The sequence below is a fragment of the Caretta caretta genome, chromosome 1 (assembly GCF_965140235.1).
Source record: "Caretta caretta isolate rCarCar2 chromosome 1, rCarCar1.hap1, whole genome shotgun sequence".
Lineage (NCBI taxonomy): Eukaryota > Metazoa > Chordata > Testudines > Cheloniidae > Caretta > Caretta caretta.
In genome coordinates, this window is record NC_134206.1 from 134,865,663 (window position 1) to 134,878,673 (window position 13,011).

Consider the following 13,011-nt stretch of genomic DNA (forward strand, 5'->3'; position numbering starts at 1 on the left):
AAAAGAGAAAGATGGATAGGGAGAGATAACTTGGGGTGTTTTTGCCCCTCATTTTTATAGTTCAGTCACCTTTTGAAAAGCATTTTCCTGAGTGTGACCTCTAGTTAAAGTTCTTTCCAGATGAGAGCAAGGAAACATGGACTCTGGTGGAGGATGGAGGTTTGCAAAGTTGTTTGCTAAGATGCAGCTCTGTTTGTTCATGCCCCCTTTTTTGCCAAAAAATGGTCACTTGATAGGGAATGGCCCATCAGCTTTGATGACACATGGCTAGAGGTGTCAACTTGTCCTTTGTTTAAGACCTGCTTAACCAGTTATGCCTAATCTGGGCTACATGGTTTTAAACATGTGCCACCAACATCATCCCAGGGGGAATGCATAACTTTTCATAAAATGTTGCTACATACACTTTACTATGATACTATTGACCAGCAAGTTATTAGTTTTCAAATGATACCTCACAAGCCATATTTTGTATAAAGATTACTACACTAGTGTGTAGGGTGTGAATACAGGGGTACATTCCATCACAGTAACATTTTGCACATTCTACAATGCACAGGAAAATATATTAGGGCTTGTCTATGCTTACAGCGCTGCACTGGTGCAGCTGTGTCACTGTAGCACAGGGCTTCTCCTTTCGGCGTAGGAACCCCGCCCACCTGAGAGGTGGTTGCTTTGTTGATGGGAGAAGCCGTCCGGTCAATACAGCACTGTCTACACTAGGAGTTAGGTTGTTATAACTATCTCGCTCAGGGGTGTGGATTTTCCAGACCCCTGAGTGATGTAGTTATACTGACATAAGTTGGTAGTGTAGACCAGGGCTTAGTGTTGTTCTCTGAAAGTTACTCAAACCTTCTTTCCTTTATTAACTCTGTGTAAATAGTATATGCATGTGCTATATGTGTAATAGCAAGGTGCTTGAAAATAAATAGGCTTTTACGTTAACTACTAAGATGATACAACTAGGATTTTTTAAATTGTATTAAATCAGAAGTCAAAATCATTCCTTCATCTTTATTTGTTACTGGATAACCACAAGAATATGAACTGATTTAACTGACTATGTTCTTAGCCCTGGTCTACACTAGGACTTTAGGTCAAATTTAGCAGCGTTAAATCGATTTAAACCTGCACCCGTCCACACAATGAAGCCCTTTATTTCGACTTAAAGGGCTCTTAAAATCGATTTCCTTACTCCACCCCTGACAAGTGGATTAGCGCTTAAATCGACGTTGCCGGCTCGAATTTGGGGTACTGTGGACACAATTCGATGGTATTGGCCTCCGGGAGCTATCCCAGAGTGCTCCATTATGACCGCTCTGGACAGCACTCTCAACTCAGATGCACTGGCCAGGTAGACAGGAAAAGAACCGCGAACTTTTGAATCTCATTTCCTGTTTGGCCAGCGTGGCAAGCTGCAGGTGACCAAGCAGAGCTCATCAGCACAGGTGACCATGATGGAGTCCCAGAATCGCAAAAGAGCTCCAGCATGGACCGAACGGGAGGTACGGGATCTGATCGCTGTTTGGGGAGAGGAATCCGTGCTATCAGAACTCCGTTCCAGTTTTCGAAATGCCAAAACCTTTCTGAAAATCTCCCAGGGCATGAAGGACAGAGGCCATAACAGGGACCCGAAGCAGTGCCGCGTGAAACTGAAGGAGCTGAGGCAAGCCTACCAGAAAACCAGAGAGGCGAACAGCCGCTCTGGGTCAGAGCCCCAAACATGCCGCTTCTATGATGAGCTGCATGCCATTTTAGGGGGTTCAGCCACCACTACCCCAGCCGTGTTGTTTGACTCCTTCAATGGAGATGGAGGCAATACGGAAGTAGGTTTTGGGGACGAAGAAGATGATGATGAGGAGGTTGTAGATAGCTCACAGCAAGCAAGCGGAGAAACCGGTTTTCCCGACAGCCAGGAACTGTTTCTCACCCTAGACCTGGAGCCAGTACCCCCCGAACCCACCCAAGGCTGCCTCCTGGACTCAGCAGGCGGAGAAGGGACCTCTGGTGAGTGTACCTTTTAAAATGCTATGCATGGTTTAAAAGCAAGCATGTGAAAGGATTACTTTGCCCTGGCATTTGCGGTTCTGCCTTTGCAAAAGGTTTCTGGGGAGGGCAGCCTTATTGTGTCCTTCATGGTAGGACACTTTACCACTCCAGGCCAGTAACACGTACTCGGGAATCACTGTAGAACAAAGCATTGCAGTGTATGTTTGCTGGCATTCAACCAAAATCCGTTCACGCGGTGGGAGGAGGCAAAATGCGACCTTGTAACGAAAGCACATGTGCTATGTATGTAATGTTAACAGCAAGGTTTACCCTGAAAGAGTGTAGCGACTGTTTTATAAAATGTGTCTTTTTAAATACCGCTGTCCCTTTTTTTTTCTCCACCAGCTGCATGTGTTTCAATGATCACAGGATCTTCTCCTTCCCAGAGGCTAGTGAAGCTTAGAAAGAAAAAAAACGCACTCGCGATGAAATGTTCTCCGAGCTCATGCTGTCCTCCCACACTGACAGAGCACAGACGAATGCGTGGAGGCAAATAATGTCAGAGTGCAGGAAAGCACAAAATGACCGGGAGGAGAGGTGGAGGGCTGAAGAGAGTAAGTGGCGGGCTGAAGACAGGGCTGAAGCTCAAAGGTGGCGGCAGCGTGATGAGAGGAGGCAGGATTCAATGCTGAGGCTGCTGCAGGACCAAACCAGTATGCTCCAGTGTATGGTTGAGCTGCAGCAAAGGCAGCTGGAGCACAGACTGCCACTGCAGCCCCTCTGTAACCAACCGCCCTCCTCCCCAAGTTCCATAGCCTCCACACCCAGACGCCCAAGAACGCGGTGGGGGGGCCTCCGGCCAACCAGCCACTCCACCACAGAGGATTGCCCAAAAAAAAGAAGGCTGTCATTCAATAAATTTTAAAGTTGTAAACTTTTAAAGTGCTGTGCTTAAAGTGCCGTGTGGCATTTTCCTTCCCTCCTCCACCACCCCTCCTGGGATACCTTGGTAGTCATCCCCCTATTTGTGTGATGAATGAATAACGAATGCATGACTGTGAAGCAGCAATGACTTTATTGGCTCTGCAAGCAATGATTAAAGGGAGGAGGGGAGGGTGGTTAGCTTACAGGGAAGTAGAGTGAACCAAGGGGCGGGGGGGTTCATCAAGGAGAAACAAACAGAACTTTCACACCGTAGCCTGGCCAGTCATGAAACTGGTTTTCAAAGCTTCTCTGATGCGTACCGCGCCCTCCTGTGCTCTTCTAACCGCCCTGGTGTCTGGCTGCGCGTAACCAGCAGCTAGGCGATTTGCCTCAACCTCCCACCCCGCCATAAACGTCTCCCCCTTACTCTCACAGATATTGTGGAGCACACAGCAAGCAGTAATAACAGTGGGAATATTGGTTTCGCTGAGGTCTAAGCGAGTCAGTAAACTGCGCCAGCGCGCCTTTAAACGTCCAAATGCACATTCTACCACCATTCTGCACTTGCTCAGCCTGTAGTTGAACAGCTCCTGACCACTGTCCAGGCTGCCTGTGTATGGCTTCATGAGCCATGGCATTAAGGGGTAGGCTGGGTCCCCAAGGATACATATAGGCATTTCAACATCCCCAACAGTTATTTTCTGGTCTGGGAATAAAGTCCCTTCCTGCAGCTTTTGAAACAGACCAGAGTTCCTGAAGATGCGAGCATCATGCACCTTTCCCGGCCATCCCACGTTGATGTTGGTGAAACGTCCCTTGTGATCCACCAGAGCTTGCAGCACTATCGAAAAGTACCCCTTGCGGTTTATGTACTCGGCGGCTTGGTGCTCCGGTGCCAAGATAGGGATATGGGTTCCATCTATAGCCCCACCACAGTTAGGGAATCCCATTGCAGCAAAGCCATCCACTATGACCTGCACATTTCCCAGGGTCACTACCCTTGATATCAGCAGATCTTTGATTGCGTGGGCTACTTGCATCACAGCAGCCCCCACAGTAGATTTGTCCACTCCAAATTGATTCCCAACTGACCGGTAGCTGTCTGGCGTTGCAAGCTTCCACAGGGCTATCGCCACTCGCTTCTCAACTGTGAGGGCTGCTCTCATCTTGGTATTCATGCGCTTCAGGGCAGGGGAAAGCAAGTCACAAAGTTCCATGAAAGTGCCCCTACGCATGCGAAAGTTTCGCAGCCACTGGGAATCGTCCCAGACCTGCAACACTATGCGGTCCCACCAGTCTGTGCTTGTTTCCCGAGCCCAGAATCGGCGTTCCACAGCATGAACCTGCCCCATTAGCACCATGATGCATGCATTGTCAGGGCCCATGCTTTCAGAGAAATCTGTGTCCATGTCCTGATCACTCACGGGACCGCGCTGACGTCGCCTCCTCGCCCGGTATCGCGTTGCCATGTTCTGGTGCTGCATATACTGCTGAATAATGCGTGTGGTGGTTAATGTGCTCCTAATTGCCAAAGTGAGCTGAGCGGGCTCCATGCTTGCCGTGGTATGGCGTCTGCACAGGTAACTCAGGAAAAAAGGCGCGAAATGATTGTCTGCCCTTGCTTTCACGGGGGGGGGAGGGAGGGAACGTGGGGCTGACGATATGTACCCAGAACCACCCGCGACAATGTTTTAGCCCCATCAGGCATTGGGATCTCAACCCAGAATTCCAATGGGCAGCGGAGACTGCGGGAACTGTGGGATAGCTACCCACAGTGCAACGCTCCGGAAGTCGACGCTTGCCTCGGTACTGTGGAAGCGCTCCGCCGAGTTAATGCACTTAATGCACTTAGAGCATTTTCTGTGGGGACACACACACTCGAATATATAAAACCGATTTCTAAAAAACCGACTTCTATAAATTCGACTTAATTTTGTAGTGTAGACATACCCGTAGCACTCTTTAATTTCTATTTTGGTGGCCTCATTGGAGCCAGACTTCCTTTTGTTAAATTAAAGCTTTTTTGGCACAGTGCAGAATGGCTTTGGTTTATTATTTATTTATTAATTTTGTAAAGTCTCCCTTCTAAGCAGACATTTGTCAGTTAACCAATGCTCATGCACTCCTTTAGTGTTTCTTACAAACCATGGCAGTTGGTAGCTGGATTTGCAAATCTTGAGTTCTGCCTTAAGTTTGAATGTTATCAGGTTTTAAAATAGGGAAACTCTTGCCTCAGGTTTCTTTTGGGCCATTTTCCCATTCCTAGCAACCCCAAACCTCCAACTGTTGTCAAGGATAGTTTGAGGTGCGAATGGAATGCAGGCTCTGGCAGTTGGTGGTTAGAAACAAAGACCCCAATGCTGCAGCTGATTCCCTTTGGGCTAGATTTTTACTGAGCAAGAGGTGGGGTGAAGTCCTAACTCTATTGAAATAAATGGGAGCTCTCTAAAATGACTTCAGTAAGATCAGGTTTTCACCCACGGTATGTAAACTGCACCTCACTATGAATAGCATCAGGAGACATTGTGGCTATGGCTATGTCTACGCTACACAGCTTTTAGCGATACGGCTGTCAGCACAACAGTGTCACTAAAAGTCACGCAGTGTAGCCGCTGTTTGTTGGCTCTCATGCCGACAAAAAACTTCCACCCCCAATGAGCAGCTTTGCATTGTCGGCAGGAGCGTTATCCTGCTGACAATGTGCTGTTCACACTGGCACTTGTCATGGCAAAACTTTTGTCTTTTGGAGGGGGAGGGGGGTTAACATCTCTGAAAGACAAAAGTTTTGTCGTTCAATTACCAGTGTAGATATAGCCTCAGAGAGACACCGCTCTGCGTCACAGTTCCTCCCGTTCCCTGCCAGGGTGAGGAGGTGTGGTTGTAAATTACTTACAGGGTAAGCTCTTTGGGGTAGGAACAGGCTTTTTGTGCTATGTTTTTACAGCACTTAGCACAGTGGAGTCCTGGTCCATGACCTGGGCTCCTAGGCACTACGGTAACCGAACAGACTGAAACGTTAAGGAGAATTTTTGTTGCAGGAAAAGGGTGCGGCTCATTCTGAATAAGAACACATAGCATTTTAGGCCTGAGTCTTGCAGTTTACAACATGCAGGCATACTACTGTATCTGTGCACAGCCCTATTGGGGTTTTCCATTGTAAATTGCAGGAGTGGGGTCTTATTGTCTGATATCCAGGAATCTGTCTCGATATGAAAGATCAGTGGGTTTAACTCACCCTTGCCCTAACTGTGATGATGACTAAAATCACTGGTGGCTGTGAGAAATTACTGTCTGTAGTTGTGAGGAGTTGAGAACATTCCGTTTTGGTATGTTCCTTTCCCTCTCACAAATATATAGGACAATACATGAAGTTTAAATAAATGTTTTTTCAATTATCTGAGTAAAAAAAAGGTCTTAATGTCCAAACAACTGTTTTTCATGTGTATGTAATTTAGAAATGTTCCACTGGAGTTTCCTCATGTTTCCTCATACTTTATTTCTACAGTAATATCAGAGATAAATGCCATTTAGAAGTTCTATCCAAAAGGCAGCCTCCCTTGATGTCAGACTCTTAGTGGACCAGGATGTGTTGCGTGTGCTGGTTGCATCACTAGTGACAGGTCTTCACAGTCTTAAATTATATTTTTGGGCAAATGCCAACCGAACTGCATTGTGTGCCATAGATTTAGCATCACTACTGTAGATACGTGTGCCGTAAATTGCTTAAGCTTCTGGGATTTGTTATGCTAAACTAGATAATTTGAAAGTGGATGACAAAATAGATCATAGACAGTTTCTAAGAGCGGGAATCGTTTGAATACTCTCTTGCTGCACATCATCCGAGTATCCTAGAAAGACTTTCCACTGCCAGAAAAATTTTTATTGCATTTTAAAACAGGATACATCTTTCTAATTGTTTGTGTTCATGTTGGTATCAATTAGTTTTCTACATACTAAATATAAACCTTTCTCACCTGGGTAGCAAAAGTCATCATATCCTGCTGAGACAATAATGTAACTTCTCTTTGCCACTGTTAGATCTCATAATGCACTGTAGCTCAAAATTAATAGTGATTTTATTGTGCAGAATTGTAATAGGTTTTCCTAACACAAAAATTATCTATCAGCATGTTAAATAGATTGTAGTTCTAGGCAAAAAAATTAGTTGGAACTTGCTGCAGTTTTGAATTGTGAGAATTCTATCTGAGAATAGCCATCTCCCCTGGGAAAAAGACAGGAAGGGATAAATGAAATAAATAAGAGAATTGGAATGGAAATCGTGAGTTATCAGCAACCCAAAGTGGAAAGTGGAATGCAGCTGTTTATCTTAGAATGCGAGCATGCAGTAGACATACCTTTCAAATCTAGAGAGAGCATACGCACAATCTGTCCATTCTTTCCATCAACTTCCTTTATGCCATTATCTAACTAAAACAGTTAACATTTGTATTTTCAGATAGAACAAATACTTTAATAGGATGATATATTTTGTACTGTATAACTAATGTGAGATAAACTGTAGTGATATATTTAGGTGGTTAAATTTGATGAATTGCTAATTTTGATCCCCCGCCTTAAATTACAAATTGTATGCTGACTAGCTGGTTATTTTGTTGTCTAGTGGAAAATACACAAACTTGATAATTTTGCTGTTTGATTTATTCTCTAATTTAATAAACTCACTGTTATAGTTAATCAATACATGGACAGCTTCTGATACTTGTGAAAAATAGGCATAAGAGATTCTAAGTGTAAGCGAAGAAGAGTTAGATATTTAGGACCAGATCCTGGTGCAAGAAAAGTCTCCTTTGTGCTGTTCAGAGGTTGGATAAGGATTAATTTAGGGCTTGTCTACACTTACAGCACTGAACTGGTGCAGCTGCGCCACTGTAGGGCTTAGTGAAGACGCTGCCTACACCGATGGGAGAGCGTCTGCCATTGACATTGGCACTCCACCTCCCTGAGAGGCGGTAGCTGCATCGAGGAGAGCAGCCCTCCCGTTGACACAGCGCGATCTACCCTGGGAGTTAGGTTGGTATAACTGCATTGCTCAGGGGGGTGGATTTTCCACTCCCCTGAGCAGCACAGTTATACCAACATAAGTCTGTAGTGTAGTCCAGGTCTTAGTGTGGGAGACATCTTGGTTGGTGTGAGTCATTGCACCTGGCTCTACACAGTTCTCTCATGGTTCCTCTCCAACATAAGCAATATACTAGAGTGAAGAGAACATGGCGAGAGCACAATCTAACGATCACTTTTGGCATAAAGGCCCAGTTTCAAGCTAACATAATTTAGAACAGCCCTGAGGATCAGGGTGGGGTCAGAAATTTGGCATGTCACTCTTTCCCAGGTGTGCTGAGCTCAGCTAAAGTACACTTGTAGATTTCTGTAGACTTTTGCCTCTTAGAGCCACACAGTGGAGAAGGAGGGGAGATATGCTACAACGGTCGTGCCTGGAGACCTTATACTTTTGATGGTCAAAAGGAGGTGCAGTGACTACTTCTGACATGCTTTGGGGGAAGGTACTCAGCAGCAGCCCTTGTACAGCTTTGGAAAAAGCATGGCATGCACTTCCCAAGCACAGCCCTCTTGCTGCAAACTGCCACATGAGATAGGAGGAGACATTGCCACATACCTACACTATCAAAGCAAGCCCTCTCCGGGGTAGCACTGCAGTCACTGGAACTCCCTCACCCCCACTCCACACCCAAGAACAGAAGTGCAGGTATTATAGAGCAGGGAGCCACACACTTTTTTACTTCTGTAGGCTGAGCTTACTCCACATGCCAGGGGCTCCTTCCATCCCACCTCACTAGATCCCTTTGTTGCTCCTCCTGTCCCCCTCTATTTCAGGGACTCACTGCAACCCCACCAACTTCCTCCTTCATGCCAAGGGTTCTTAATACCCTCCTTATCCCCCCTTTCACCAAAATCAATAGGGTTCTGCCCAGTGATACCTTGAACATTCCCTGAAATTTTGGAATTGATCAAATGCGGCATTCAAAAGTAATATTACGAACAGACAGACAGAACAAAGAGAGCAATGCGGACCTATGAGTTGAATGTAGGACCTCACTTCACTCAGCCGAGTATTAGAGCTGGATGAAAAACTGACAACATTTTGGTAAAAAAATTGACCTTTTTTGGGGGTCAAAATTCCAGATTTTGGAAATTTTCAACCAGTCCAATATATTGTAGCTGCTCCCTGCACAAGAGAGTCAGCCATAATTTAGCTCTTGGACATGGGCTTCACAGAAATCTCAAAGGTAAGGTGAATAAACAGGAGTGAAGATGGTCAGATGATGCTAAGGGTATTTAATATTGTAGCCAGTCTTTGTTTCCTCAGCCAGGACTAACAAATCATTAAATAAACTCCTTGCCCAGCTCTGACTGTGTGCTACAATTGCTGAGAACCATCCCAATTTTGCCAACCTGCACACACTCTTATGCTTTATGGACCTTGGCTTGAAGGCTACCTAGGCCTTGTGGCCAAGGAAAAATAGACAGGATTCCCTTTTTGAGCAAATCAGTCGTGCTCCATTACTGTGGCTGCTGTTGAGTAATATGAGGCATGCCTTCTTTCAACAGCTGGGCTCATTCTTCTACAGTGCTGAAGGTTGATACAATGGTCTTGTCTACCCTAGAGAAATGTGGCGTGTGATATTACTGTTTGGTCCCTTAGCTTGCTTGTAACACCACAGGCCCACATGCAGAAGTGCTTTCTGTGGTGCACAGTGTCAGGATCACACCTTTGGATTCAATTTGCTTTGAGCAAAGCTAGCCCCCATGTGGTCCTTCACCAGGCTAATCTCAGCCAGTGCAGTGGCTGGGTACAGGGGAATGAATTATTGTCACAATAATCCCACTTGCACAAACAGTCCTCCCATTACCTATCCATAGTGCATTGGTCACTGCTTAGCTACTACTGCCAAAGAGCTTCAGCCATGGACCAGGACCCCACAGTGCTAGGCACTGTACAAGCAGAGAACAAAAAATCAGCCCCTGCCTCAAAGAGTTTACAATCTAATCTTAGACAGCCTATGGGATCTTGTGTCTGCATTGGTCTACAGAGGGCCAGCGCTTGCTCTGACCCACTTACTTGTACAAATAGCGCTTGCAAACCTTTGCCTGATATTTTATCAGCATCAGTTTCTTCCACAATAATTTTCTAATAAATTTGTAGTAACTTAACCATGTCTCAGAGGAATACTTCCTATGAGTTTATTGCCAGGAGCATGTATGTGGGCACTGGTGACTATATGGAATGCAATCTCATCTGAATGCTCTCATATGGAACACCCTGGTCTACATGAGTACCTTGATAAGTAGGGCCCCACCTGGCCTGGCAAGCTCTTACATTTCAGAAGGCAATCTAGAGAAACTCACACCAAGAACAACAAAAGAAGCATACAGCAACTTTGTGAAGGGTTTTATTTTTTGTTTTAAATGAACATCGTCAGATATGAATCTCTGAAGTACATCACTGAGATGCAAAGTAAGACAATATTCAGATCTGAAACTAGACAAAAAAGTCTATGATGGTGGGTCCAACATGTCACAGTAATGAGACGGGGACAAAACAAAACCCAGCTGCAACCCTCCCCGCCCATATTTTGAGGAATTTGATATCCATAATCTGGGAATCATCTCTACCAACAATGTATTTACTTTACACCAGGCTCTCCTTAGGGGCTAGGTGTTGGTCCGATTAAAGGTATCACATCACATCTTTCCTCTGTATTCTTTCAAGAACTAATACAGGAACAAAAGCACAATCCTGTTGAATTGCTCTTTATAAAGAAAGCATTATTAAAGAAATCTCATTTTAAGGTTCATTTAAAATCTGACACTTTTAAAATCCTAGTCCTAATGTCTGATTTATGATGTTTCATTGCAGGATCAGTTAGTTACATAACATTTTACTTGTGAAAATAAAGTTAATATAGTTTGGTTAATAAATGCTGAAGCACTTCACTATTTGTACTTTAAAAGCTACTTAAATTACCAAATCTATTGCTGAATAGTTTTAAACTACAACTATTTTTTAAATAAAATGGGCAGCTCTTCAGATGAGGTATGATCCAAAGCCCTGTGAAGTTAATGGGAGTTTTTCCATTGACTTTAGTGTGCATTGGATCAGGTCCTTGGTATAAACTGGCATAGCTCCATTGCCTGAGTATCTGGCCTTTTGTCTTTAGTAACTAATGCAGTAAACAGCACTTTTCCAAGGACCCAGAGAGTGAGTTCATCAACCTTGTCAGTACCAGGTTATGGTCACATGATTAAAAGGGTTATTTGATCATTGGGAAGATGTTAACCAGACCTTTCAGGAACCTTTGGTTGGTGGGATAACTGAAAATAATAAAACTATTCACTAGCAAACACTGAAATGGCAGACAGATGCATCTTGAAAGAATAAGAGGAGAGACTGAAATTCTTTTAGTCCAAATAATTAGTCCAAAACAGATAATAAGAGAACAAGATTAGAGACAGATAGAAAATGTATGGTCAGCAGATAACTATTTCTGAAGGTAATCATAAGCCAGTGAGCTAGTATATCAGCCCATGTGCCAAAGAACATGCTCCAGCAATAGAATGTCAGTCTCCTTTGTTTCGGGGCTTCAGTTTTAGTTCTTCAAAGTAAAAGTATTTAACACAAGTTCAAAATCTCAGTCATGTCCTTTCCCACCTGACCCAGGGTCTTTTACAGGAGCTTATTTACTCCCTGCAGCTCTTGCACTCCTTCCTAAACTACTCCAAGGCCATCTAGATTTAAGGTAGGAGCTAAGGTAAGCCTCTCTGCACCCTTCTTCTCTCTAGCCTGGTTCTTACACCAACCAAGCTATCCACCTGGGAGGTGCATACGAACTGAATTCTTTCTTCTGATCCATGGAAAAACCTGCAAAAACCTTCCTACTTCCTCCAGTTCAAATGAGCTACTTGCTGGCTTTTATGAGGACCAGATGATATGCAAGCTATCACCTGATCCCTTGCCTCACAGTATGAGATGGAAGGCTGATGGTGTGGGAATGCCAGGTTAGATCCAACTACCTTAAAGGGCCAGTCACCCTACAACAGTAACATTGCAGCATAGATGGCTTTCTATACTATAGCATAAACTTCTGTACTTCTTCAGCACTTGAATGTCAGAAGTAGTTACTGTCACATAAATGGGAAGCATGTCAACCTTCACTAACATGGATAGGCATGGTTCACACCACTTAAATGGGTCCTTCTTATCTTATCTTTGGTAGCTTGATTGGCCCTGACCAAAAAGGTTAGAGAACTTGGTCCAGATAAAAATTAAGTGTGGAATGGCTCAAACTACCCAAAGCTTACTAAATAAGGCATTGTTGCTCCTGCAAACACTTAGTTAGATGCTTATCCTTAAACATGTGAGTAGTCCCCTTGAAGCCATAGGAACTACTTGTGTGCTTAAGGTTAAGAAGTTCCTTAAGTGTTTGCAGAAGAGGTGTGTAATTAATTAGCAATATAACACAATCTAACTATAAAAACTAGGGTGATGGACAGTTGCATATAATCTCTGAAATCACCCGAGGCATGGAAAGAAGGTCCTTACATCTTTAACTAGCGATGGAAACAGCTGACATGGATGAGGCCACAACCCCCTTTTATAACCAGGACTCCAAATATTCAGGCATGTCTCCACTACAAACTTTGGTCGACACAAGTTATGTCAGCGTAAAGCTGTCACAGTTAGTGTGTTGCTTGTGTGCAAGCATACTTGTCTGTTTCCATGTGCTTTGCATACTCACTAAGAGGAGTGCTTGTGTTGATGCAAAGTGCAGTCACCATGGGTAGGTGTCCCAATGTGTCACATGCCACCCTTCAGCTCAATGCCTTGTGGGGAATTTTTGCAATGTGTTGCAGGGCACACACAAGTCCGGCAGAGGGGGCTGGGAGCAAGGGGTCAATATCTCCATCCCATACTGCCATCCATGCCTCCATGATACTCACATCTTTAAGAACACAGGACTGTTCAGAAAGCTGCAAGCCAGGACATTTTTTTCTGATTGTCAGATTACCATTGGTGATGTTGAAATGCCAATAGTGATCCTGGGGTACCCAGCCTATCCC

The 13,011-nt window shown here is 44.4% G+C and overlaps 1 protein-coding gene across 1 annotated transcript; it reads left to right on the top strand.

The window, feature by feature from the left end:
- The first annotated feature begins 830 nt into the window (after window positions 1-830).
- LOC125629929 (uncharacterized) lies at window positions 831-2,960 on the top strand. The gene is made up of 2 exons (XM_048835274.2): window positions 831-2,007; window positions 2,395-2,960. Exons 1-2 carry the CDS (start codon window positions 1,455-1,457, stop codon window positions 2,544-2,546), a joined length of 705 nt encoding a protein of 234 aa, XP_048691231.2. The 5' UTR covers window positions 831-1,454; the 3' UTR covers window positions 2,547-2,960.
- The last annotated feature ends 10,051 nt before the right edge of the window (window positions 2,961-13,011 follow it).

Bases quoted from the DNA above. Each gene is read 5' to 3' on its own strand.
- LOC125629929 (XM_048835274.2), top strand. From the start codon at position 1,455: ATGATGGAGTCCCAGAATCGCAAAAGAGCTCCAGCATGGACCGAACGG. The intron at 2,008-2,394 runs GTGAGTGTACCT...TTTCTCCACCAG, and splicing joins AGGCGGAGAAGGGACCTCTG to CTGCATGTGTTTCAATGATC.